Genomic DNA, 20,609 nt, shown 5'->3' on the forward strand with positions numbered 1-20,609 from the left:
GTTGACAGGACTGGTCACTCTAACGACGCGTTCACACCAAAAAATCCCAAAAGCCAAATCAATAAATGCTATAAAAGGACGGGTTGTTTTCTTCAGTTTTCAAAATGCTTGAACATATTGATTTTTTATAATAGATTACTTCAAAATGTTCGACTACCTTAAAAACGTAACTTTTCTACATTGCTTACTTTTTTTCTTATTATTACTTCGGCTGTTTCATCTTAAACTTCCTTGAAAAGGTTTTTATTAATCAGTTTTTTTGATTCTACAGTCAGAACCCCATTTTAAAGTGATCCATGTTAGAAAGCAAAAAATATAAAAGATAATAATATCAGGTCTTAACATTCAGCATTGCATTACTTATACGCATACATAGACATGCCAATTTTTAACAGAGTGATAACAGTTTGATGTCAAATCAAGATTTTTCGGAACTAGTTCATTGATCAAAGTTCGTTTCCCGTTGTTTCGTTTACAGTTCCACTAAAGAGTTAATTTGTTTAATTACTAAACATTTGTAATTAGTACCAGTTACTTTTAGGTAAAATGTACCTCCATTTAATATACTTTTATTAGTATGTCAATACTTGCAGTGCTCACTGTACTTGCACTCGGAACCAGTTGAACAGATGAGCTTCCGCAGAAGAGGAAGCAGAACATACAGCTGTTTTCGCTATTATCAACTGTTGATTGCAACAAAGAGATGTGAAAAAGCCCACAGAACATTCCAAGAACTCCGCCCACCAAGATGCATTCCGCCCAGGCGCAGGCTCAGGCCCGCGACAAGATCTTCAAGAACTGGAGGGGCATTAGTGAGGTGACCATCATCAAGGAGGTGGCCACTAAGGGCGAGCACATCGACCTGTGCATGGAGTACTGGGCGCAGAAGAGGAAGATTCCAGTCTCCGAGTACCGTCACTACTTCTACGACGTGGTGCAGGCCTATGTGCAGCGACTGCTCTCCGAGAGACTCGTATGCAAGGCGGAGGACGTGATCCGGAACGTGGACAGGGATGTGAAGTGCTTCTTCTTTCAGTTCGCCTGCGAGTGCCAGGATGAGGAGTTGAGTGAGTTTGTGCTGGATCACCTGCGCAGTCGGGAGCCCCTAATGTACGAACAGGAGGAGCCAGTACTGGCCTACCACTGGTCCTTGGTCCAGCAACTCCGGGAGTGCGAGGCCTTGGTGGCCAAGCACCGGACACAGCTGCCCCGTGTTCACATAGAAGCCATGATGACCTTACCGGAGCCGGCACTGCAGTTGCTCCTCGTAGAACTGTACTTCGCCAATGGCAACGAATCTCTGCTGGGATCCCTCTCCAAGGAAATGGTCTGGCAGCACCTGGTCGACAGTGATCAGCAAGCGAAGCTCCAGCGCTGGTGTCGTCTACAGGAGGAGGACTTCGAGTCCCAGGAAACGCTCTGTCCCCTGGAGCAGAGCTTTACCGCCTGGAAAATTGACGTCACCATGTACGAGTACGCCCTGGAGGAACTGCAGCAGCCCAGCGAAGTGCTGCGAAACTTCTTTGCCCGTGCGGGCTACTTTTTCACGGACGAGTCCGGCGATATTCCTTCCCTGCTGCGTCGCCTTTGCACGATGGAGTGCTTGGGAAAGCACGCGGATCTCCTTAGCCGTCAGCCACTGGCTAAATACCTGCTGGATCGTGGCCAATACTCGCTGCTCCTCATGGAATGCGTGCCTGTCGCCTCGCTGGAACAGCTGGCGGGCACTGAAACGCACCAGGAGCCCCTGATTAACCTAATCGTCGACATAAAAACAAATTCATTGACCGAGAACGAGGGATTCGAGTTGGTAAGTCGAAAAACAACATCTTCTAATAATAATATTCCACCTGCCTAATTATCCGTTTATTTAAATTTATTTCAGATATCGAAGAGCGTTCAAGCGTACTTGGAGAAAACTCACGACACAGTCGATTCCTTCGAAGGGCATCCCCTACTCACCTTCTACGATTTTCTTGGTCAGGAGCCAAGTGTGCGCTCTTTAGAGGGATTTCTGACCTCTACCAACTTGGGCCGTGTTCCGTATCTCAAATCCCTAATTGCTCGTTTCGATCATGGACCGACGAGCTGCAATTCCGGCCTACCCACGGCCCACGATCTCTTCATGAAGTTCAAGCACGTGAATCTGCCGCTCCTAGCAACTGCTGGACATGGTGAACTGGTCTGCTTCTCAAACGCGCGTCTTAGTCAGCGATATGCGAGAAAATCCCAACTGAATTACACTCATTACCTGAAGCAACAGAGAAGCGCCTACGCTGTATACTACCTTATCACGGAGCAACTTCAGCTATACGGTCAGATTACAAAAACGCAGCTGTTCCATGCCTGTGAGACTGTCACCCAGATAGCATTACAGCACGCTGGCGATGACGAGCTGGTTACCCATTGCGTGGCCTGTTGCGAGATGCTGGGCTTCGATACCCAGCCACTAAGGAGTTTTCTCCTGCTGCAGAGGAAGCTACCGAAGTGCCAAACTGGACAAAGCTACTCCGAACTCCTAGCTGAATGGGATAGGGACTTAGTGGAAAACCTCGAGGCCAATCCCAGGGAATTTCCTTTGGAACTTTATCAATCCCTAATGCGTCTAGCTATAAGGGACACTCCTGGAAAACTTCCACTGGCTTTGCTCCAACGTTATGCCTCCACAAATAATTGGTGGCATTTGCTGATAGTCTTCCAATTCTTTGATCTTCCATTAAGTGAACTTAAGAAGCTTTTGCCGCACTTCAAATCATCTCCAATCGGAGTGCATCTGCTACGAGCGTTGAGTTACGAATCATCTGGAGATCGCCACCACAAAAGAACATTACAGCGACCGCCTCGTCGTAGCGGGGAAACTCAAACCAACTCCTCTCAAGAAACGATGACCAACTCCTCGCACAGTTCGAATCAGGATTCCAGCATGCAGCAGCTTCAAAGGAATACGGATCAGTCCCTTTGCACTCTGCTAACACACACAGATCGGCAGGATATATTTGCTATAATACTGTGCAGTACTAATAGTCTTCCAGATGAGCTCATTGTCAGCACACCAAAGTTTTTGGAGATGATGCTTGGGAACAGTTCTCAGTGCAGCAGTATAAATCTCTTGAGACACTGCATCCGCCAGGAACTGCCTATCTTGGCTGTTCTGGCAGCCACTCTCAGCGAGCAAAACAGGGATTGGTGCTGGATCGTTTGGCTTTCGGTGGCCAGCGGACAATGGAGCCACCAGCTCCAGGAGGCATCCAAGGTGCGCGATGAGAACCGATCGGAGTGGGTGTGGTCGGTTATTCGAGGAGCCGTCACTGGTGGACATTTGAATGCCCTTTTACACAGCCTAGAAATCTTTCAGCCGGTGGGTATGGATAATTATACAAGTATATACGGTGCAATAACAGCCTATTTCTCTTTCAGGACTGCAAGCTTACGCATCTCTGCCGCTTTCTTCAACTGACAGCCCACCAGGAAGACTTTAGTGAAGCAACAATTGTGGAGCTGCGCCAGTTCTTTTTTAGCTGGAGCCAGAATTCAGTCGATTTGCCACTGTGTGGGTCCCTGCCCAGAAAACAGGTGATGCAGCGCTCCATTGGCCTGCTGCTTATCCAACTGCAGTCGAATTTTGACTGCATTCTGCAGCAGCAGCGCTTCCTTGAGTGCATCTGTCGTTCGGATGTGGGCGACATTTGTGATCTTCTGGATTTCTGCCTTTTACATAAAGTTTTCGGAGTAGCAGCTACCTGGCTGAGGGAACTATCCATTGATCTCGAGCACCTCGTGAGGAGGGATAGCTCCGAGTACAAGCGACTGGTAGATGCCCTGACTGAGGCACGAGCTTATGAGGAGGCTCTTCAACTGGCCACATTGCTACAGTTGCCGCTGACTGACATTGTGTATGGCAAATGGATGGCGGAGCTGGAGGCCGGACAACTAAGACCACACCAGGAGTACGAAAAGGACATTCAACAACACGCTTTGGCTCCCGCCATCCTAGTAAACTTCCTGCTGCAGGCAGCTTCCGCCGTTGGTCAAGTGAGTGTCCGACGATATGAGCTGCTGCAAAGTACGCTGGGCGTTATCAAAAAGCATCACCTGTTCCCAAACGAATCCTTCGATCGCGATCAAATTGAGTATGACATGGTTTTGTGCTATCTGCAGCTGCCGGAGAACGAGCTTTCTCAGATATCCATTTACCACTCTGAGTATTTCGAGCAAATCATGCTTCAAGAGCGCTGTGTGCTTTATAAATCCTTTTCGGAACTCAAAGAACTAGCTGGAATTGATGACCTCAGCACAGCTGATAAGACATCGCTTACTTCTGAGATGGAAGACCGACTCAATACTTTACTAAACACTCTATTGGACAAGGGAGACATTGTAGAGGCACTGCGTCTTCAAGAGCTTTTTGAATTTCGTCCAAATGACCTTCGATTTATCGTATTCGCAATGGCACTGGCCGAAGGTATGACCAGCATTAGCAATCTGTCAAGAAAGGAACGCCAGCTGCTCGGAGAAATTGAGAAGAGTGCGTTTCCCAAGTTTAATCGGATCACCCTAAACCAAAATGTGATGGCGCGTTGGGACAGTGACCTTTCTGACACCTGTTCGGACAGCGTGGCGATGGAGTTTGAAGAGATCCCCTCCAAAGAGAAGCAGCAGACACTGGACACCTTGCTGGGCATTGGATCGAAGTTGAAATATGGCGTTGAGCTTGGACGACGTATTGTTCTTGCCTACAGGGCAGCCATGTATTTGGACAAAGAATATCTGGATGTGTTGCGAACTAAGGATGCTGGCATTCTTTTGAAGAGCGCCGCTGCCGAGGATTGCCTACAGCGTCTTCTGGTGGTCAGTGATATACAAATTTCCACGAGAATGACACCAAAAGAAGTAAGTACTTAATATTGCAAAAGCGCAATCGTTTGGATACTCACTTCAACTTCAACAGATTGCCGAATGTTTGGCCCTGGAGCTGACCACCTGCATTGTACGTCCCCGGTTTTATATTTTCAATGTCAGAGAGCAACCGAGAAATGCTTTAAGAAACGCTGATCTCTGGGGCCACAGCATCGATCGGGATTTCCACCTGTTCCTAGAACTGGCCCCCAATTCAACTATGCTGGGTAATTGTTTGCTGGAGTACTGTGATGCTCTAAAGACTTATCGGCGCTATCAGGAGGGCAAGCCTTTTGAGGAGACCGAAGCATTTGAGAATCTATCGAAAATAATAACGCTCTACGGATTACCCACTCCTTCTCCAACGGGTACCATGTCAGGCATACCCCAGATTTTGTCACACAAGAAACAAAATCAGATCTACGTGGAGCTGTTGATCAAAGCGCACCTGTGTTTTGTGCACGAGTGCTCCATGGAAGGCATTGTAAGCGTGCTCCAGAAAGCTAAAGCACTTAATACTAAACTAGCCAAGGCGAAATCGTGGTCGCTGATTGTGCGTTTGCTGATTGGAATTGCACGCTACCGCGAGATGTTTTACTGCTTTGATTCCCTAATTGAGAACGAGCAGTTCGAGTCGTTGTTGGGGCAGTTCGATGAGGACCAGAAAGGAGGACTTCGACAGGCGATTCTCAGTTACCTTAGAGAGTACCAACCAAAGAATGGAAAGGAGCTGCTCCGCTTGGCGGCGCTGCACTTCCTCATGTACAAAGAGTTGGCGGAGATGTGGACTACGGAGGCCCAGGAGATAGTAACCAAAACCCAAGCCTTTGCCGCGCAGTCCAATAAGCTAAAATGCTCCGCGGAGGTTCAAACACTGCTGCAACAGGCCTTGGAAAATTACACACATGCTACCGAGAACTATTTGTTGGACAACAAACTCCTGCTGGCCCAACAAAGCGTTTCTCGAGCCGAGCTGATGGCCATGCAACTGGATCTGTGCAACAAAGCTCTCGAAAAACGGCACAGCAATAATGCCACTCATATGTGTGTAAGCGTCATTGGAGTGCGTTCTAGGGACCAGTTTCGGGAGCTGGTCAACGTCCATTTGAGGTAAGCAACTGCTTTGCATCAAAGGACTAACACTAAGAACTATTTAAAATATGCTGTTTGTTATTATGTTTTCATTCTAGCGTACCACAAGCTCTGATTCTGAGTCGAGCCTATGGTTATGATATTAACTGGAGCGAGGCCATCTTGTCTCAATTCGTTGTGCTTCAGGGAGCCAATTATCTTCAGGAATACCTGTGCCATCAGCGCATCAATGATGATGTTATCGAACAGATTGTCAAGGGGTAAGTGGTTATGATAACTTTGCTGTTTTCTTTGTATGCTTGCAATGTTACAACTTTGGCTGGTCAATGTTATATTCCCCCTTCTTATTAAGCATTATTATTTCAGTTACTTACTGCACATCCAAAGTAATGCCACGAACTCGAAACAGGAGGAGTCGATGGTCCAACTGGTGGAACTGATCAAGTCCGTGGTTCTCAAATACAAGTTGGCATCCATTTTGGGTTTCAAATCCATCGTGATGTCCTTACTTAACGATTCCTCCGTTTATTATCTTAGAGATACCAATTTCGGTCGCAGCGATTTCCACTCAGCAGGAGACACGTGACATATATACCATTGTGATTTCAAACTGTTTTTATACAACAACATTAGCACTGATTACGTTATTACAAATATACATTTACAAATAGCTAAATCGCTCGACGGATATTGTTTCCTCCGCAGCTGAAGCAGGCGCCGGCTGGGTCTTTGGTGATGCTTCTGTTTCAGTCTCTTTGGACGGGGAATTATTCCACGACTGGACGGTCATTTCACCGAAGATTAGGTACATCAAGTTGCCGAGAAACAGAGTCACCGAAATGCCAAGGAATACAATTCGCCATTGAGAGCGATCCGACTAAAAAAAAAAGTTAATATATTTATAACAGCCATATAAACAGCCCAAGTTGCTTACCTCTTCGGTTACGGTCAGCCCAATGATGATTGGGGATATAACACCAGCCGCAGACATCAATGTGGTGCTGATCCCAATCAGGAGTCCTGCGAAGTTTGGCGACAAATCCACGTGGTTAAGGGAACTGCCAATGACCTGTCCGGAAATGGCACCTGATGCTGCGATCAGACAGAACATAGTGCCCACCACATTCTGCTCACTGACGTAGGACAGGGTCACCAGGGCTACAGCCGGTGTCCAAGTGGCAAATGAATTTATGGTCTTCCGTAGCATGGGCAAGGAAATGTCTCTACGACGGGTCAAGTATTCCGCCAGGAAAATATATCCGTAGGAGGACATAAGCATGACCACAAAGGGCAGAGCTGAGAGCAGGGCGTTCATTGCAATGCTTAAGTGGAATATGCCGTGGATGAAACGCGGAATCTGTTGCATCATTGTGTAGAAGCTGCATGCCTGGCTCATCTTACAAAACGCCAGGACGATAAATGGACGGGAGGTAAGGATTTGAAGCCAGGGCACTGGAGGAGCTGCACCGCGAATCACTTGATTCTGCTCCAGGGCCAGTTGAATGTGCTTCCGTTCCGCCAGAGAAATGAATTTCGATTCGGATGGGCTGTTGGCGCCATATCGCAGAAAAATAAAGCACCACACGATGCCCAAGTATCCTAAAGGTACAACAAGTTACTTGGTAAATATATGTGTCCTATTTCATTTTGTATATAAGTTATAATCTAAGCCTCAATCTTACCAAATCAGTTATTACTATAAACGTATGTCGTAGGTAGGTAGACGTATGATAAATGCAGCCATAAAAGTGTCATTAGGATTTATTGTTACTTTAACGTTTCTTTAGATAAGGTCCGCAGTTTTTGCGTTGCCTAGGGGTGTCTAGGGGTAAAGGAATGTCTGTATTGAACTCACCTGGCACGTAGAATGTGCTGGGCCACCCAAGTGGCGATGCAGAGAGTACGCCACTCAAGGCGAATCCCATTATTGTGCCACAATCCAAGCCAGTGGTCATGACACCACCCATACGATTCGCCTCCTTCTTGGGGCACCACTTGGCCAGATGGGTGTACAGGCAGGGCCACATGCCGCCCATGACGAGTCCCTGGACGAATCGCACCCAGAAGAGCAGCTGCCAGCCGCCCCAGGCCAAGGCGAAGGGCGTGGCAATGCTGAGCAGAGCAACGAGCAACATGATGGCCAGCAGCATCACCTTGGCTCCAAAGCGACTCGAGATATAGCCACTCATCATGTGCGTGCAGCAGGAGCCCCAGAAGGGACTGCTGAGTATGTACGACTTCTGCGGCTCCGTCAGCCGATACTCCGGATAATTCGGGTTACTGCTGTTGGCATTCGTGAACGCCACAATGGCCACGCTCATGTTGAACCGCTGGGCAACGACCAAGGTGGCGCATGTGAAGAGGAACAGCACCTGCACGTGGCGCACGCCCCATTTGGGACCTGCGAAAACAAATGACTTTGGCAGCGAACTTGACACGGGCTTAGGAGCAGCAGCTCACCCTTTACCACCAAGTTGAACGATTTAATCGTCATGGTGCAGCGCAACGACCACTGCATTCACCTCAAGTCACCGAACTGCCTGTTCGAAAATTGGCGATGCTAGCTAATAAGCAGCTGTAACCAAACTGTGCTGCGAAACTAGTTTACAAGCCAAATCGTCAAACAGGCTCCTCCGAAACTTGAACTCTTGCCTCGTGCCGCTGCAGCGCGCTTGCCGTGGTGCAACCGAGATCTAGGCATATGTGTTGCATTCCTCAATAAAAATGATCTGGATAGGGCGCCATCGATGGTGAATCCAGATACCACAGGTATCCAGAGGTCGCGAAAATAGCCATGCTCTTACTGCTCTGCTTTTAAGCTAGTCTGAATCGAGGTATTTATAAATAAATTTGATTTTTAACATTGACTTTTATATAAATTACAAAGGCAAATTTTAAATGAAGCTTTACAAAAAGCTATACAAAAATTCATTACCGATTAATGAAAACTTTAATATATTACCATTTTAGTGACAACCTTTTTTTAGTATAGTTTAACCTTAGTTTAGTATATTGTAGTCGTACAATAGTTCTTTAAATTCAGCTTTACTTAAAATTTAAAATTAAGAGAGCGCTATTTTGCTATTACTAACATAAGCATAGCATACTTTACGTCTGATCAATGAAAAACTATTATTTACTAAATCCTAATTTAATTTTGGCGTGTTTTTAAGATTACTTTGTCCTTAGCCGTTTCTATTGCTGAAAAATGTTTAGAAAATTATAAAAAGTTATAAAACTTGATGTACTACAATAGGAAGGTTTAGAAAAGAAAACAAATCAAATAACGTAATTTTCGAGTTGAAGATGCTCATCTCATAAGCGGTAGTCAATCATAATGGTTTATTGACAGTTTTACGGCCAAATGGGAAGCCAAGCCAGTTAAATTGCTGACCCAATAATTCACAGCCTCGTGGGAGCAATAGTTGAGTATAAATACAAACAATAACAATGACAGGTGCGAATCGTTTGCTCTTATCAGAGGCTAAATAAAGCGCCGGCACTCAGCTGGGCACTTTATATCAATCGCCAGAGCCAATTACAATCACTTGCTTCCGGGCACTAGACTGCCTTTTTATCAAATGGCAAAGCGATCGTTAGGCGATAATTATGGGCGAATTAGCAGCTGATAAGATAACGACAGGAGACCTTACTCAACTTAAGTGGGCTGGTCTCAGACAGGGATTCCACCATTTCGAGTTATACGTCCCAGACTAGGTGACGAGTTTATTACAGGGCTTTCTCATCAGATTTCAAGGGCTTTATGTACTGGTACAACCGACTAATCCCAGCTGCCAATAGCAAACAATAGCTATATTCACATTGCCAGAAAGCTAGAATAACAATTTATATTATATAAATATACTGTGATAAGATCACAGTCTTTGGCCAGCAAAGTAGAATACCCAGCTTAAAAGTACAGATCTCAGGAGGCCTGTAAAAAAGGAGGCTGGTCTTATGGAGAGCATACAAACCTTAAGCACACATTGTGTCCCATTCAATAGAGACATGATTCTCAGCCATCAGCAGCTAATAGTACAAATAGAGCGCAATACAAAGAACGAAGAAACAAGTCAACAGTTTATTTCTAAGTATCACAATTTTGATCACACGAGTATTATATATTCACAAACAGCTGCGCCAAATGTTTTTCAACCCCTCGAGAAAGAGAGGCAGTGCAAAGCACTCAGAATTAGCTGGAGCCATTGACAATTGGTCGCATGGGCAGCAATTCAATATAAATATGGTACTTATATACATTTATGAGATAAATTAACTGATTAGATTGCGATGGCCTGGCCTATCGGACTCTTCCTCGATTCGAGTGCCGAATTCACAAGCGATTGGTAACAACAAAGCGATTCAATCGAAAATAATTTACTTAAGCCTCGTGCTACGGTCACGCCTTATAAATAGAATAAATATAAATTACAGCCTACTTATGGTTAATACTGATTAACAAATCCGCCACAAATCACTCGATGGCTTTGGCAGTATACCGCTCCGGCCAACTGATTTGCTGCTCCAGGACGGGATCGATGGGCGGCGCCACTTCTGCGGGAAGGATCTTGGACTTCTTGCAGGCGGACTCCGTGTCCTTGGGCTTCAGGAAGTCATCCGCATCCCAGGGCTGCGCCTTGGCCGTTCCCCAGATGATGAAGACCACATTGCCCACGAAGAATATGACAGCTGCCAGTCCAAAGACGATCTGCCATTGGCCGCGATTGTGCTGCGAAATTGGGAAATATTTTTATTGTTTTCGATCTGGGATTTTCCATAACATTTTTCGACGCCTGACTCACCTTATCAGCCACGATCTCTCCCGCAATCAGTGGTGTGAGGATGGGAATAACGTTCGCCACCGTATTACTCAAGCCAATCAATATACCAGCGTGATTGGGTGACAGATCGATGGAATTCAGGGAGCTACCAATGGTGGCTCCACTGTTCACACCCACCGACACGGTCATCAGCACGATGGCCAGATTCTTGTTCTCCTCGCTGAGGAATCCAATGCCGATCAGGGCGGCGGCCGGAATCCAAAAGGAGAGCGTGTTGAACAGCTTACGCACGGAGGTTAGCGACAGGATCTTCTTCTTGAGCAGCACATCGGCGGCAATCAGATAGACGTAGGACAGCAGCCACATGGCCAAGAAGGGCAACGATGAGAAGACTGCGTTGCTCTGGATTTCCATGTTGAGCACTCCGTTCATGTAGGAGGGAATTTCCGCCTGCAGGGTGCTCAGTCCGTAGGTTTCTGCACACCGAGTTACCAGCAGGGCCAGGAAGGGCACAGAAGTCCAGATCGCCCTCCAGGGAATGGGTATGGTGCGATCGTGGAAGTCCTCATTGTGCTCCAGCGAGGATTCGATGTACTTGCACTCGGCCTCGCCAATGAATCGGGACTCTGTGGCGTTGTTGGAGGCGAATATCAGCCAGAGGAAGCACCAGGCGGCGCAGAGGGCTCCAGACACATAGGATATGCCCGGCCAGCCCAGCGCTCCCTTGGCAATCATGCCACTTATGAACATGGCCAGTACAGTGCCGCAATCCGTGCCCGTGTAGCTGAAGGCGCCCAGGCGGTTCCTCTCCTCCGGTGGCGACCACATGGCCAGGTGCTCGGTGACGCAGGGAAAGATCACGCCCTGGAACAAGCCCTGCAGAATGCGGATGGCGCAGAACACCTGCCATCCTCCCCAGGTGAGGCACCACGGGGTCATCAGACTGAACACGGCAGTGCCACAGCTGGCCACAAAAAGGACCACTTTGGCGCCGTAGCGACGACACAGGAAGCTGCCAGGACACAGGGTCAGGATGTAGCCCCAGTAGAAACTGGAGAGTATGTACGACTTTTGTTTCAACGTCCATTCGAACTCCTGCGAGGGAGAATGGCCACGTCAGCTAGGTTGTACCTTGCGCAGAGAATATCACTTGAAGCTTACCGGAAAATTGGGATTCGTGGTGGCCGCATTAGTCATGGCCACAATGGCCACACTCACATTCAGCCGGGCGATGTGCATCACGGTCAGGCCGAGAAAGAGCAGGAACGACTGCAGATGTCGCACGCCCAGACGAGGCCCCTTGCACGGTTTGTGGGTCATGATCACCAAGTTAGTCCAGTTAGCTACCCAGGTCTGCACTGCTAGATGGGCGGAATGGTTCTAAGCCCAGTCGCCCTTGTATTGCCAACATTTATACGACAGCGGAAAGCTTTGAAAGCTTGGGCCGACCCGCACGGCGATATCATTCACCCACATATCTCTAGGCCCGGGGACTCGCATGTGAGTCCCCAGAGAGATGGTTCTGGGACAAACAAGATCGACGATCGGAGACACTTTGACGCAACTCCTCGTTCCAGAAGTCGACTGACGTAGCGGACCCATTGTTGTACGATCCGCTGGCGGGTGGAGAAAGCATATGCATATGTTCCTACGTATTATCAGTAAATATTGATGGATTTACACAAAGTGGTGGCTAAAAAATAAGCACTCCCACCCAACACTCGACTTTAGCCAGAGACGTGTTTATTTGCCCAAAAGATTTATGACACGATTAGCAACAAAAGTTTTTGCCCGCCAGGCCTGAAGCCGTGGAAAAAGCAAATCCGATCCACTAAAAGCTCAAAACGGAAAGCGGAAAGAGGCAACTCTACTCGATAGAGCCGCCATAAATGAATGAGTTTATTTATTTTTTTGGAATAGTATTCTTTATGGTCGCAATCAGGTCGAAACAATGGAACGCACCTGATAAGCGATGCTACCAGTTAAATAAATAATCAACTAATCGATACTGTACCGAGCCACACAGTCGAGGTATTTATAATATTTCTGTCAATTTATTGAACTTTATTATTTTAAAGAAAACTCTAATCTCAACCATCACAATCTCGAGTGATTCCCCTAGCTTGAGTGTTCTTTGAGCCAAAGCTAAGTAGAGTCCATTTGAGATTACCAGAAGAGCTTTAGTTAGCTGCTCAGGGATACCAGAGCTTTACCCCACAGATCTTAGCAGAAGAATTGAAAATTGGGTTTCCATCCATTCTGAACGATGAGTAACTTCCTCGAAGTGGGAGCCATATGGGTCACGCCTTAAATTGTTGTTCCAAGAGAAAACATAAAGGTGTGGCAATGAATGTCATTTCCGAATCATTTAGTGATACTGTGGGCATTGCCAATTATTATCACAAAATCATTGGGCGAGATCGTTATGCGTAAGATACTATTTTTAGGTCTTCAGAAACGTCATCTTAAATGCAGAACTAAGTGCTGTATAATTCAGACTACATGCGGCGGTAATTAAGGAAATTATAATCACAAGAATATATTGTTGTTTGGTCTATATTGATCTATATTGTTGAAAAAGCAAAACACTAAAAGCTGACTAGCTCTTGAGACCGCGCACTTTTAATTAACAATATTTAGTTATGTAGTACTCAATTGCCTTTGCAAAATCTAAAGCATTACTTATTTGGAGAGCCAATTATAGATAAAGAATTGTTTGCTATCTTCAACCATTGCTAGTACTTGACTTGTAGACAACTAAAGTGCACGAATATAACCAAAACGCTAATCTGTTAATTAGATTTTCATAACTTATATCTACCCTGAGGGGCCTTTAAAATCAATGCATGTTAGGAATTTAATGATTTTACTATTCAATTTATGTTTGGAGTTATCGTTACTTTGTAAGGTTTATGGGAAAGTTCCGGGCTCTTCAACTGGAGATAGTCCTCGGCATCCCAGGGCTGAGTTACAGCCGTGCCAAACACCAAGTAAATGCAGTTGCCCACAAAGAAGATTACGGCGGCAATGATGAATACGATCTGCCATTGCGAGCGATCAGACTGAAAGGAAAGGATACAAACCGTAATTAAAAATCTTCACTACTAACCAGCTTTTGCCAGCACTCACATTATCCTCTACAATCCATCCAACCACCAGGGGAGTGGCAATGGGCACAAAATTCGCCGCTGTATTTACAATTCCCATTAGAATGCTGGCATGATTTTTCGACAGATCAATGGTGTTTAAAACACTGCCAATGGTTTGAGCACTGTTCACGCCCACACTGATGGTCATCAAAGCGATCGCAAAGTTCTTTTGATCCTTGTCCAGGAAGCCAATGCCCACCAAGGTGGCGGCAGGTATCCAGAAGGCAATCGAGTTGTAGGTCTTCCTCAAAACCGTCAAGGAAACCGAGCTCTTGCCCAAGAACACTTCGGCTGTGATTAGGTATATATACGACATGCACCACATGGCCAGGAACGGGAGTGCCGAGAAGAACGCATTGCTCTTCATGTCCATGTCGAGGACTCCGTTCATGTAGGATGGGATCTCGGCCTGCAGAGTGCTCAGTCCCCAGTTCTCACAGCATCGCACTATGAGCAGGGCCAGGAATGGTGCCGATGTCATAATTGCCATCCAGGGAATGGGGATAACGGTGGCGTGGTATGACTCATTGTGCTTTAGAGACGACTCAATATATTGCAGTTCTTTCTCTCCAATGAAACGAGATTCCGTGGGATCGTTGGCTGCGAGGAGAAACCACAATGCACACCAGAAGAAGGCCACTCCAGCGGACACATATGAGATTCCAGGCCAGCCCAGTGAGCTCTTGGCTATCATTCCGCTGAGGAACATGGCACTCACATTGCCGCACTCGATACCAGTGTGGCTGAGTGCCCCCAGCCGATTTCTTTCCGCCGGAGGAGACCATTTGGCCAGGTGCTGATGAATGCAGGGGAAGATCACTCCCTGGGCCAATCCCATGAGCACTCGAATTCCGCAGTAGGCCTGCCATTCGCCAAATCCGATGAAGAGCGGGGTCAAAGCACTGCAGACACCAGATCCGAAGACACCCCAGAACATTACACTCTTGACTCCAAAGCTCTTGCACAGATAACCGCCTAGAAACTGGGTGAAGATGTAGCCCCAAAAGAAACTGGACAGTATGTACGATTTCTCCGCCTCCGTCCAGTCGTATTCCTAGGAGAGACGCTGATGAGTTAAGGGGAATTTTCTTGGCAGGAACCCTATTCTTACCGGAAAGTCCGGGTTCGTGGTTTCCGCATTGGTCATTGCCACCACAGACACTCCCACATTAAGGCGGCCTATGAATATTGTAGTTATGTTGAGGAAGATCAGTAGGGCCTGGACATGCCGCATTCCCAGAACAGGTCCTGCAATAAGATAACGAACTGGTATTATCGCTGCTACTTCCCGTCTACAAGCAGTTGGGCAAATAAATCTGAGTTGCTCTTGAGACTTCGTTATCGCGTCATTATTGGAGTAATTTATGACCATTCAATGCGCGTGCGGAAAGTCTAGAAGTTTTCCAGACGGAGTGCAAGGTCTGATCCGTGAAGGGCGTTGGAATTGTGTCATCAAGGGGTGTCATCTCATTCACAAACTCTTATCCGAACCGGAGGATTTGCTCACACACACCTTTGTTCGTCTCGGCCGACATTTTCGATTTGGTCAACAAAACACTTCCTCACTTCTTTCACACGACCGATCGGAATCACTGTGGGAAGTTGAGTGAGTGAGCCCACGAACATGGAATGAATTTAAATCCAAATTGAATTAGCCGATAAGCCGAATTCGGCTTATCTGATACAACTCAAGTGATAAGGTCAAACAGCGGGCGAATTTAGCCATTGAGTTAACATTCTTTATAAAATGAAGGTTGTACCTCTCCAAAAGCGCCAATTAGAATGTTGGTAAATAGTTAATTAATAAATCATAAGGGAAACATTTGTTTCTGCAAACCTCATAAGGATTCTATCACGATTTGGTTATAAAAGCCACAAAAGTAACACAGAAGCACAAAATGCATTGCTCCTTAGGGCCATATTGAGAGCCCCTTTTGGATAGGTGGGCATTTCGGCCTTCAGAGTACTTAGCCAAGAACGAGCTCTAATCGAACCTTTACTCATGTATATCTCGATGCAGATATCAGTTCATTTTCTACTGTTAAACGAGATACTCTGATGAATAAAACTAACCATAAAGATTAGGGACAGCAGTAGCATTTCCATTACCGGTTCACCAAATAAAGTGTTACAATCAAGAGCAGTTCTTGCCATTAAATAGTTGGACTCGCCATAATAGAAGTGATTTATGGCCACGGCAGTTAACTTCTGACGATACGTGATAAGAACAAATCGCTGAAAAATTTTAAATCAAACACATGAAATGTTTACGTTTAATAAAGAAACGTAACGTACTGATTTAGATTTACGTCGAATTACATTTAATAATAATCTCAGACTTAAATGCTATCGATCTGGTGCGACTTCTACATCAAGGACTTCTTGGGAGAGCCGTCAATACCTTTACCAGTTTCATGGATAGATGGAGTTATAGTTAGTTTTGGTTCCTTAACTGTGAGGTAGTCTTCAGCATCCCAGGGCTGGGAAACAGCCGTTCCAAAACACAAGAACACGCAGTTTCCGATAAAGAGGAGTACTGCCGCGATTATAAACACTATCTGCCACTCAGCACGGTTATTCTGAAATGAAACATGATAGAATTACCCGACTATCAGATACCCGTTTCTCAGCTAGTGGAGCTAGTGCAAACGAGAAATTTAAACATTTTCTGGAATATCTGTAGAAATTGGGTGAAAAAATTAAAATGAAATAAAACTTAAATCTTTTTAAAAGTGTGGCGTGGTGTTGCGAAGTGTTGCACATCTATAGAAATTTTCAAGATATATAGGTGTTTAAAATAAAATACATTTCAAAATCCCATTAAGATAAGTATAGTTATGGAGTTTATAACTTCAGCCTTAGGGCATTTTTTCATTTTTTTTGGATTTCTTCAACATTATACATCAGAAAAATTACAAAAAAATTAAAAAAAAAATAGATTTCTATATTTTAATGGAGATTGTTAGAGAATTGCGCAAGAAACATTTAGAGGTATGCCGCTTCAAAATCCGATGAAGATAAGTTGAGTTATGAAGTATAGAACTTCAGCCTTAGGACATTTTTTCATTTTTTTTGGATTACTTCAACCATCAAACATCAGAAAAATTACAAAAAAATTAAAAAAAAATAGGTTTCTATATTTGAATGCAGATTTTTTGAGAATTGCGTCAGAAACATTTAGAGGTATGCCACTTCATAATCCAATGAAGATAAGTTGACTTATGGAATTAAGAACTTCAGCCCTGAGACATTTTTGAGTTTCCACAACATCATCCACATCAGAAAAGTTACAAAAAAACTAAAAAAAAATAAATTTCTAAATTTGAATGCAGACTTTTAGAGAATTGCTCCAGAAACATTTAGAGGTATGCCACTTCAAAATCCGATTAATATAGCCTGAGTTATAGACTTTAGAACTTCAGCCTTGCGACATTTTTGAGTTTCCACAACATCATCGCATCAGAAAAGTTACAAAAAAACTAAAAAAAAATAAATTTCTAAATTTGAATGCAGATTTTTAGAGAATTGCACCAGAAACATTTAGAGGTATGCCACTTCAAAATCCGATTAATATAGCCTGAGTTATAGACTTTAGAACTTCAGCCTTGCGACATTTTTGAGTTTCCACAACATCATCGCATCAGAAAAGTTACAAAAAAACTAAAAAAAAATAAATTTCTAAATTTGAATGCAGATTTTTAGAGAATTGCACCAGAAACATTTAGAGGTATGCCACTTCAAAGTCCGATTAAGATTAGTTGAGTTATGGAGTTTAGAACTTCAGCCTTGGGACATTTTGAGCTTCCACAACATCATCACATCAGAAAAGTTACAAAAATCATTACATCAGAAAAATTGAAAAAAAATATATTTCTAAATTTGAATGCAGATTTTTAGAGAATTGCGCCAGAAACATTTAGAGATATGCCACTTCAAAATCCGATTAAAATAATTTGAGTTATGGAGTTTAGAAACTCAGCCTTGGGACATTTTTTCATTTTTTTGGATTTCTACAAATCATTACATCAGAAAAATTGAAAAAAAATTAAAAAAAAAATAGATTTCTATATTTGAATGCAGATTTTTAGAGAATTGCGTCAGAAACATTTAGAAGTATGCCACCTCAAAATCCGATGAAGATGAGTTGAGTTATGGAGTTTAGAACTTCAGCCTTAGGGCATTTTTTCATTATTTGGATTTCTTCAACATTATACATAAGAAAAATTACAAAAAAATAAAAAAAAATAGATTTCTAAATTTGAATGCAGATTTTTAGATAATTACGCAAGGAGGAAACATTAGGAGGTATGCCACTTCAAAATCCGATGAAGATAAGGTATATAAAAAGTAAAAGAATATCACATTTCTCAGAAGTGTGGGCGTAACAGTTTTTCTCGTTTTATGGTCGAGCCAAAAAGTTGGCCCTCTCTCTGCGCTTCTCAAACTGGCTACCTAAGCTGCCATCGAACGCACCGAGATTTCGAAGAGCCCTCCTCTGCGCTTCTCAAATGGGCTACCTAAGCAGCTACCGAAAAACCCGAGTTTTCGAAGAGCCCTCCTCTGCGATTCTCAAACGGGCTACCTAAGCTGCTGCCGGAAAAAACTTCGAGTTTTCGAAGAGCCCTCCTCTGCGCTTCTCAAACGGGCTACCTAAGCTGCTGCAGAACTTCGAGTTTTCGAAGAGCCCTCCTCTGCACTTCTGAAATGGGCTAGCTAAGCAGCCATCGCAAAAATCCGGCTGATGTACGGCATCCGGATAGTTAAGTAGCTGGAGGCTAAAACCACAGTGCTGCCAATAGCGGGTGAGTCAAAACATTTAGAACAATATAACAGGTGATACAGCAATCAAAAGGTTACGCAGAAACTAAACTGAAAAAGATTTTGATGAAATTATAGGATTCAGGAAGAAAGTGATATCACAACTTTCGTATGAAAAGTCAGTAGTTTTTACCTTGTTAAGAGGTGATAAACACTAACAGTCAAAACTTACGTCTTCATGAACAATAACTCCAACAACCAGAGGGGTTACTATCGGCACTACAGTTACAACTGTATTCACGATTCCCATAAGAATACTCGCATGATTCGGGGATAAATCTATGGTGTTGATGGAGGAACCAATTGTTGCTCCACTGTTGACACCGACACTTATGGTCATCAAAGCAATGGCCAGGTTCTTCTGGTCCATATCCAGAAATCCGATTCCAATCAATGTCGCACTAGGAATCCAGAAGGCCAACGAGTTGAAAGTCTTTCTGAGGGCCGTCAAACTAAGTCTGTTACCGGCCAGCAAAACATCGGCCGTTATCAGGTACACATACGACATAATCCACATAGCCAAAAATGGTAACGCCGAAAAGAATGCATTGCTTTTCATGTCCATGCCCAGAACGCCGTTCATATAGGTTGGGATCTGAGCCTGCAGGGTACTCAGACCCCAGGTCGCGCAACATCGCACAACTGTTAGAGCAAGAAATGGTGCCGAGGTAAAAATCGCCATCCAGGGAACAGGAATGACGGTCTTGTGATGATTCTCACTGTGCTTCAGGGATGATTCAATATAGTGCAGCTCTGCCTCGCCTATGTAACGAGATTCCACTGCATTGTTGGCAGCGAAGATGAACCAAAAGGCACACCAGGCGAAGGCCAATCCCGCGGAGACGTACGATATTCCTGGCCAGCCAATGGCACTTTTGGCTATCATTCCGCTCAGAAACATTGCACTCACATTGCCGCACTCCATTCCACTGTGACTGAGAGCCCCCAGCCGATTTCTTTCCGCCGGAGGTGACCATTTGGCCAGGTGCTGATGAATGCAGGGGAAGATCACTCCCTGGGCCAATCCCATGAGTACTCGAATTCCGCAGTAGGCCTTCCATTCGCCAAATCCGATGAAGAGCGGGGTCAAAGCACTGCAGACACCAGATCCGAAGACACCCCAGAACATTACACTCTTGACTCCAAAGCTCTTGCACAGATAACCGCCTAGAAACTGGGTGAAGATGTAGCCCCAAAAGAAACTGGAGAATATGTACGACTTCTCCGCCTCCGTCCAGTCGTATTCCTAGGAGAGACGCTAATGAGCTAAGGGGTATTTTCTTGGCAGGAACCCTATTCTTACCGGAAAGTCCGGGTTCGTGGTTTCCGCATTGGTCATTGCCACCACAGACACTCCCACATTAAGGCGACCTATGAATATTGTAGTTATGTTGAGGAAGATCAGTAGGGCCTGGACATGTCGCATTCCCAGAACAGGTCCTGCAATACCATAACGAACATAACATAACGTATTATCGCTGCTACTTCCTGTCTACAAGCAGTTGGGCAAAAAAATCTGAATTGCTCTTGAGACTTCGTTATCACGTCATTATTGGAGTAATTTATGACCACTTAATACGCGTGCGGAAAGTCTAGAAGTTTTCCAGACGGAGTGCAAGGTCTGATCCGTGAAGGGCGTTGGAATTGTGTCATCAAAGGGTGTCATCTCATTCACAAACTCTTATCCGAACCGGAGGATTTGCTCACACACACCTTTGTTCGTCTCGGCCGACATTTTCGATTTGGTCAACAAAACACTTCCTCACTTCTTTCACACGACCGATCGGAATCACTGTGGGAAGTTGAGTGAGTGAGCCCACGAACATGGAATGAATTTAAATTCAAATTGAATTAGCCGATAAGCCGAATTTGG

At 44.9% G+C, this 20,609-nt stretch overlaps 5 protein-coding genes across 5 annotated transcripts; 1 reads left to right on the top strand and 4 right to left on the bottom strand.

Annotated features, from left to right (window-relative positions):
- The first annotated feature begins 100 nt into the window (after positions 1-100).
- On the top strand, positions 101-6,659 carry LOC6547540 (spatacsin). Its single transcript, XM_001976270.3, has 6 exons — positions 101-1,810; positions 1,886-3,358; positions 3,418-4,890; positions 4,949-6,006; positions 6,087-6,248; positions 6,355-6,659. Exons 1-6 carry the CDS (start codon positions 749-751, stop codon positions 6,572-6,574), a joined length of 5,448 nt encoding a protein of 1,815 aa, XP_001976306.1. The 5' UTR covers positions 101-748; the 3' UTR covers positions 6,575-6,659.
- On the bottom strand, positions 6,579-8,558 carry LOC6547539 (putative inorganic phosphate cotransporter). Its single transcript, XM_001976269.3, has 4 exons — positions 8,449-8,558; positions 7,844-8,389; positions 6,923-7,587; positions 6,579-6,865 (listed from the first exon to the last, which is right to left on the bottom strand). Exons 1-4 carry the CDS (start codon positions 8,504-8,506, stop codon positions 6,650-6,652), a joined length of 1,485 nt encoding a protein of 494 aa, XP_001976305.2. The 5' UTR covers positions 8,507-8,558; the 3' UTR covers positions 6,579-6,649.
- Positions 8,559-10,462: 1,904 nt separating this feature from the next.
- Positions 10,463-12,145, bottom strand: LOC6547538 (putative inorganic phosphate cotransporter). Its single transcript, XM_001976268.3, has 3 exons — positions 11,931-12,145; positions 10,791-11,864; positions 10,463-10,717 (listed from the first exon to the last, which is right to left on the bottom strand). Exons 1-3 carry the CDS (start codon positions 12,087-12,089, stop codon positions 10,463-10,465), a joined length of 1,488 nt encoding a protein of 495 aa, XP_001976304.1. The 5' UTR covers positions 12,090-12,145.
- Positions 12,146-13,617: 1,472 nt separating this feature from the next.
- LOC6547537 (putative inorganic phosphate cotransporter) lies at positions 13,618-15,532 on the bottom strand. The gene is made up of 4 exons (XM_001976267.3): positions 15,432-15,532; positions 15,030-15,166; positions 13,899-14,972; positions 13,618-13,831 (listed from the first exon to the last, which is right to left on the bottom strand). Exons 1-4 carry the CDS (start codon positions 15,451-15,453, stop codon positions 13,643-13,645), a joined length of 1,422 nt encoding a protein of 473 aa, XP_001976303.1. The 5' UTR covers positions 15,454-15,532; the 3' UTR covers positions 13,618-13,642.
- A 752-nt stretch (positions 15,533-16,284) lies between these two features.
- LOC6547536 (putative inorganic phosphate cotransporter) lies at positions 16,285-20,550 on the bottom strand. Its single transcript, XM_026980653.1, has 4 exons — positions 20,450-20,550; positions 20,040-20,176; positions 18,909-19,982; positions 16,285-16,497 (listed from the first exon to the last, which is right to left on the bottom strand). Exons 1-4 carry the CDS (start codon positions 20,469-20,471, stop codon positions 16,285-16,287), a joined length of 1,446 nt encoding a protein of 481 aa, XP_026836454.1. The 5' UTR covers positions 20,472-20,550.
- Positions 20,551-20,609: the final 59 nt, after the last annotated feature.

The sequence above is a fragment of the Drosophila erecta genome, unplaced genomic scaffold, assembly GCF_003286155.1.
Source record: "Drosophila erecta strain 14021-0224.00,06,07 unplaced genomic scaffold, DereRS2 tig00000092-arrow-pilon, whole genome shotgun sequence".
Lineage (NCBI taxonomy): Eukaryota > Metazoa > Arthropoda > Insecta > Diptera > Drosophilidae > Drosophila > Drosophila erecta.

Excerpts from the sequence above, each read along its gene's own strand:
- LOC6547538 (XM_001976268.3), bottom strand. The coding sequence starts at position 12,089 with ATGACCCACAAACCGTGCAAGGGGCCTCGTCTGGGCGTGCGACATCTG. Across the intron at positions 11,865-11,930 it reads CCACGAATCCCAATTTTCCG|GAGTTCGAATGGACGTTGAA; the intron begins GTAAGCTTCAAG and ends TCTCCCTCGCAG. Across the intron at positions 10,718-10,790 it reads GAGAGATCGTGGCTGATAAG|CACAATCGCGGCCAATGGCA; the intron begins GTGAGTCAGGCG and ends CCAATTTCGCAG.
- LOC6547539 (XM_001976269.3), bottom strand. The coding sequence starts at position 8,506 with ATGCAGTGGTCGTTGCGCTGCACCATGACGATTAAATCGTTCAACTTG. Across the intron at positions 7,588-7,843 it reads CAGCACATTCTACGTGCCAG|GATACTTGGGCATCGTGTGG; the intron begins GTGAGTTCAATA and ends TTGTACCTTTAG. Across the intron at positions 6,866-6,922 it reads GGCTGACCGTAACCGAAGAG|TCGGATCGCTCTCAATGGCG; the intron begins GTAAGCAACTTG and ends TTTTTTTTTTAG.
- LOC6547537 (XM_001976267.3), bottom strand. The coding sequence starts at position 15,453 with ATGTCGGCCGAGACGAACAAAG. Across the intron at positions 15,167-15,431 it reads GTCGGCCGAGACGAACAAAG|GACCTGTTCTGGGAATGCGG; the intron begins GTGTGTGTGAGC and ends ATCTTATTGCAG. Across the intron at positions 13,832-13,898 it reads GATGGATTGTAGAGGATAAT|TCTGATCGCTCGCAATGGCA; the intron begins GTGAGTGCTGGC and ends CTTTCCTTTCAG.
- LOC6547540 (XM_001976270.3), top strand. The coding sequence starts at position 749 with ATGCATTCCGCCCAGGCGCAGGCTCAGGCCCGCGACAAGATCTTCAAG. Across the intron at positions 1,811-1,885 it reads AGAACGAGGGATTCGAGTTG|ATATCGAAGAGCGTTCAAGC; the intron begins GTAAGTCGAAAA and ends AATTTATTTCAG. Across the intron at positions 4,891-4,948 it reads CGAGAATGACACCAAAAGAA|ATTGCCGAATGTTTGGCCCT; the intron begins GTAAGTACTTAA and ends CAACTTCAACAG.
- LOC6547536 (XM_026980653.1), bottom strand. The coding sequence starts at position 20,471 with ATGTCGGCCGAGACGAACAAAG. Across the intron at positions 20,177-20,449 it reads GTCGGCCGAGACGAACAAAG|GACCTGTTCTGGGAATGCGA; the intron begins GTGTGTGTGAGC and ends ATGGTATTGCAG. Across the intron at positions 16,498-18,908 it reads GAGTTATTGTTCATGAAGAC|AATAACCGTGCTGAGTGGCA; the intron begins GTAAGTTTTGAC and ends GTTTCATTTCAG.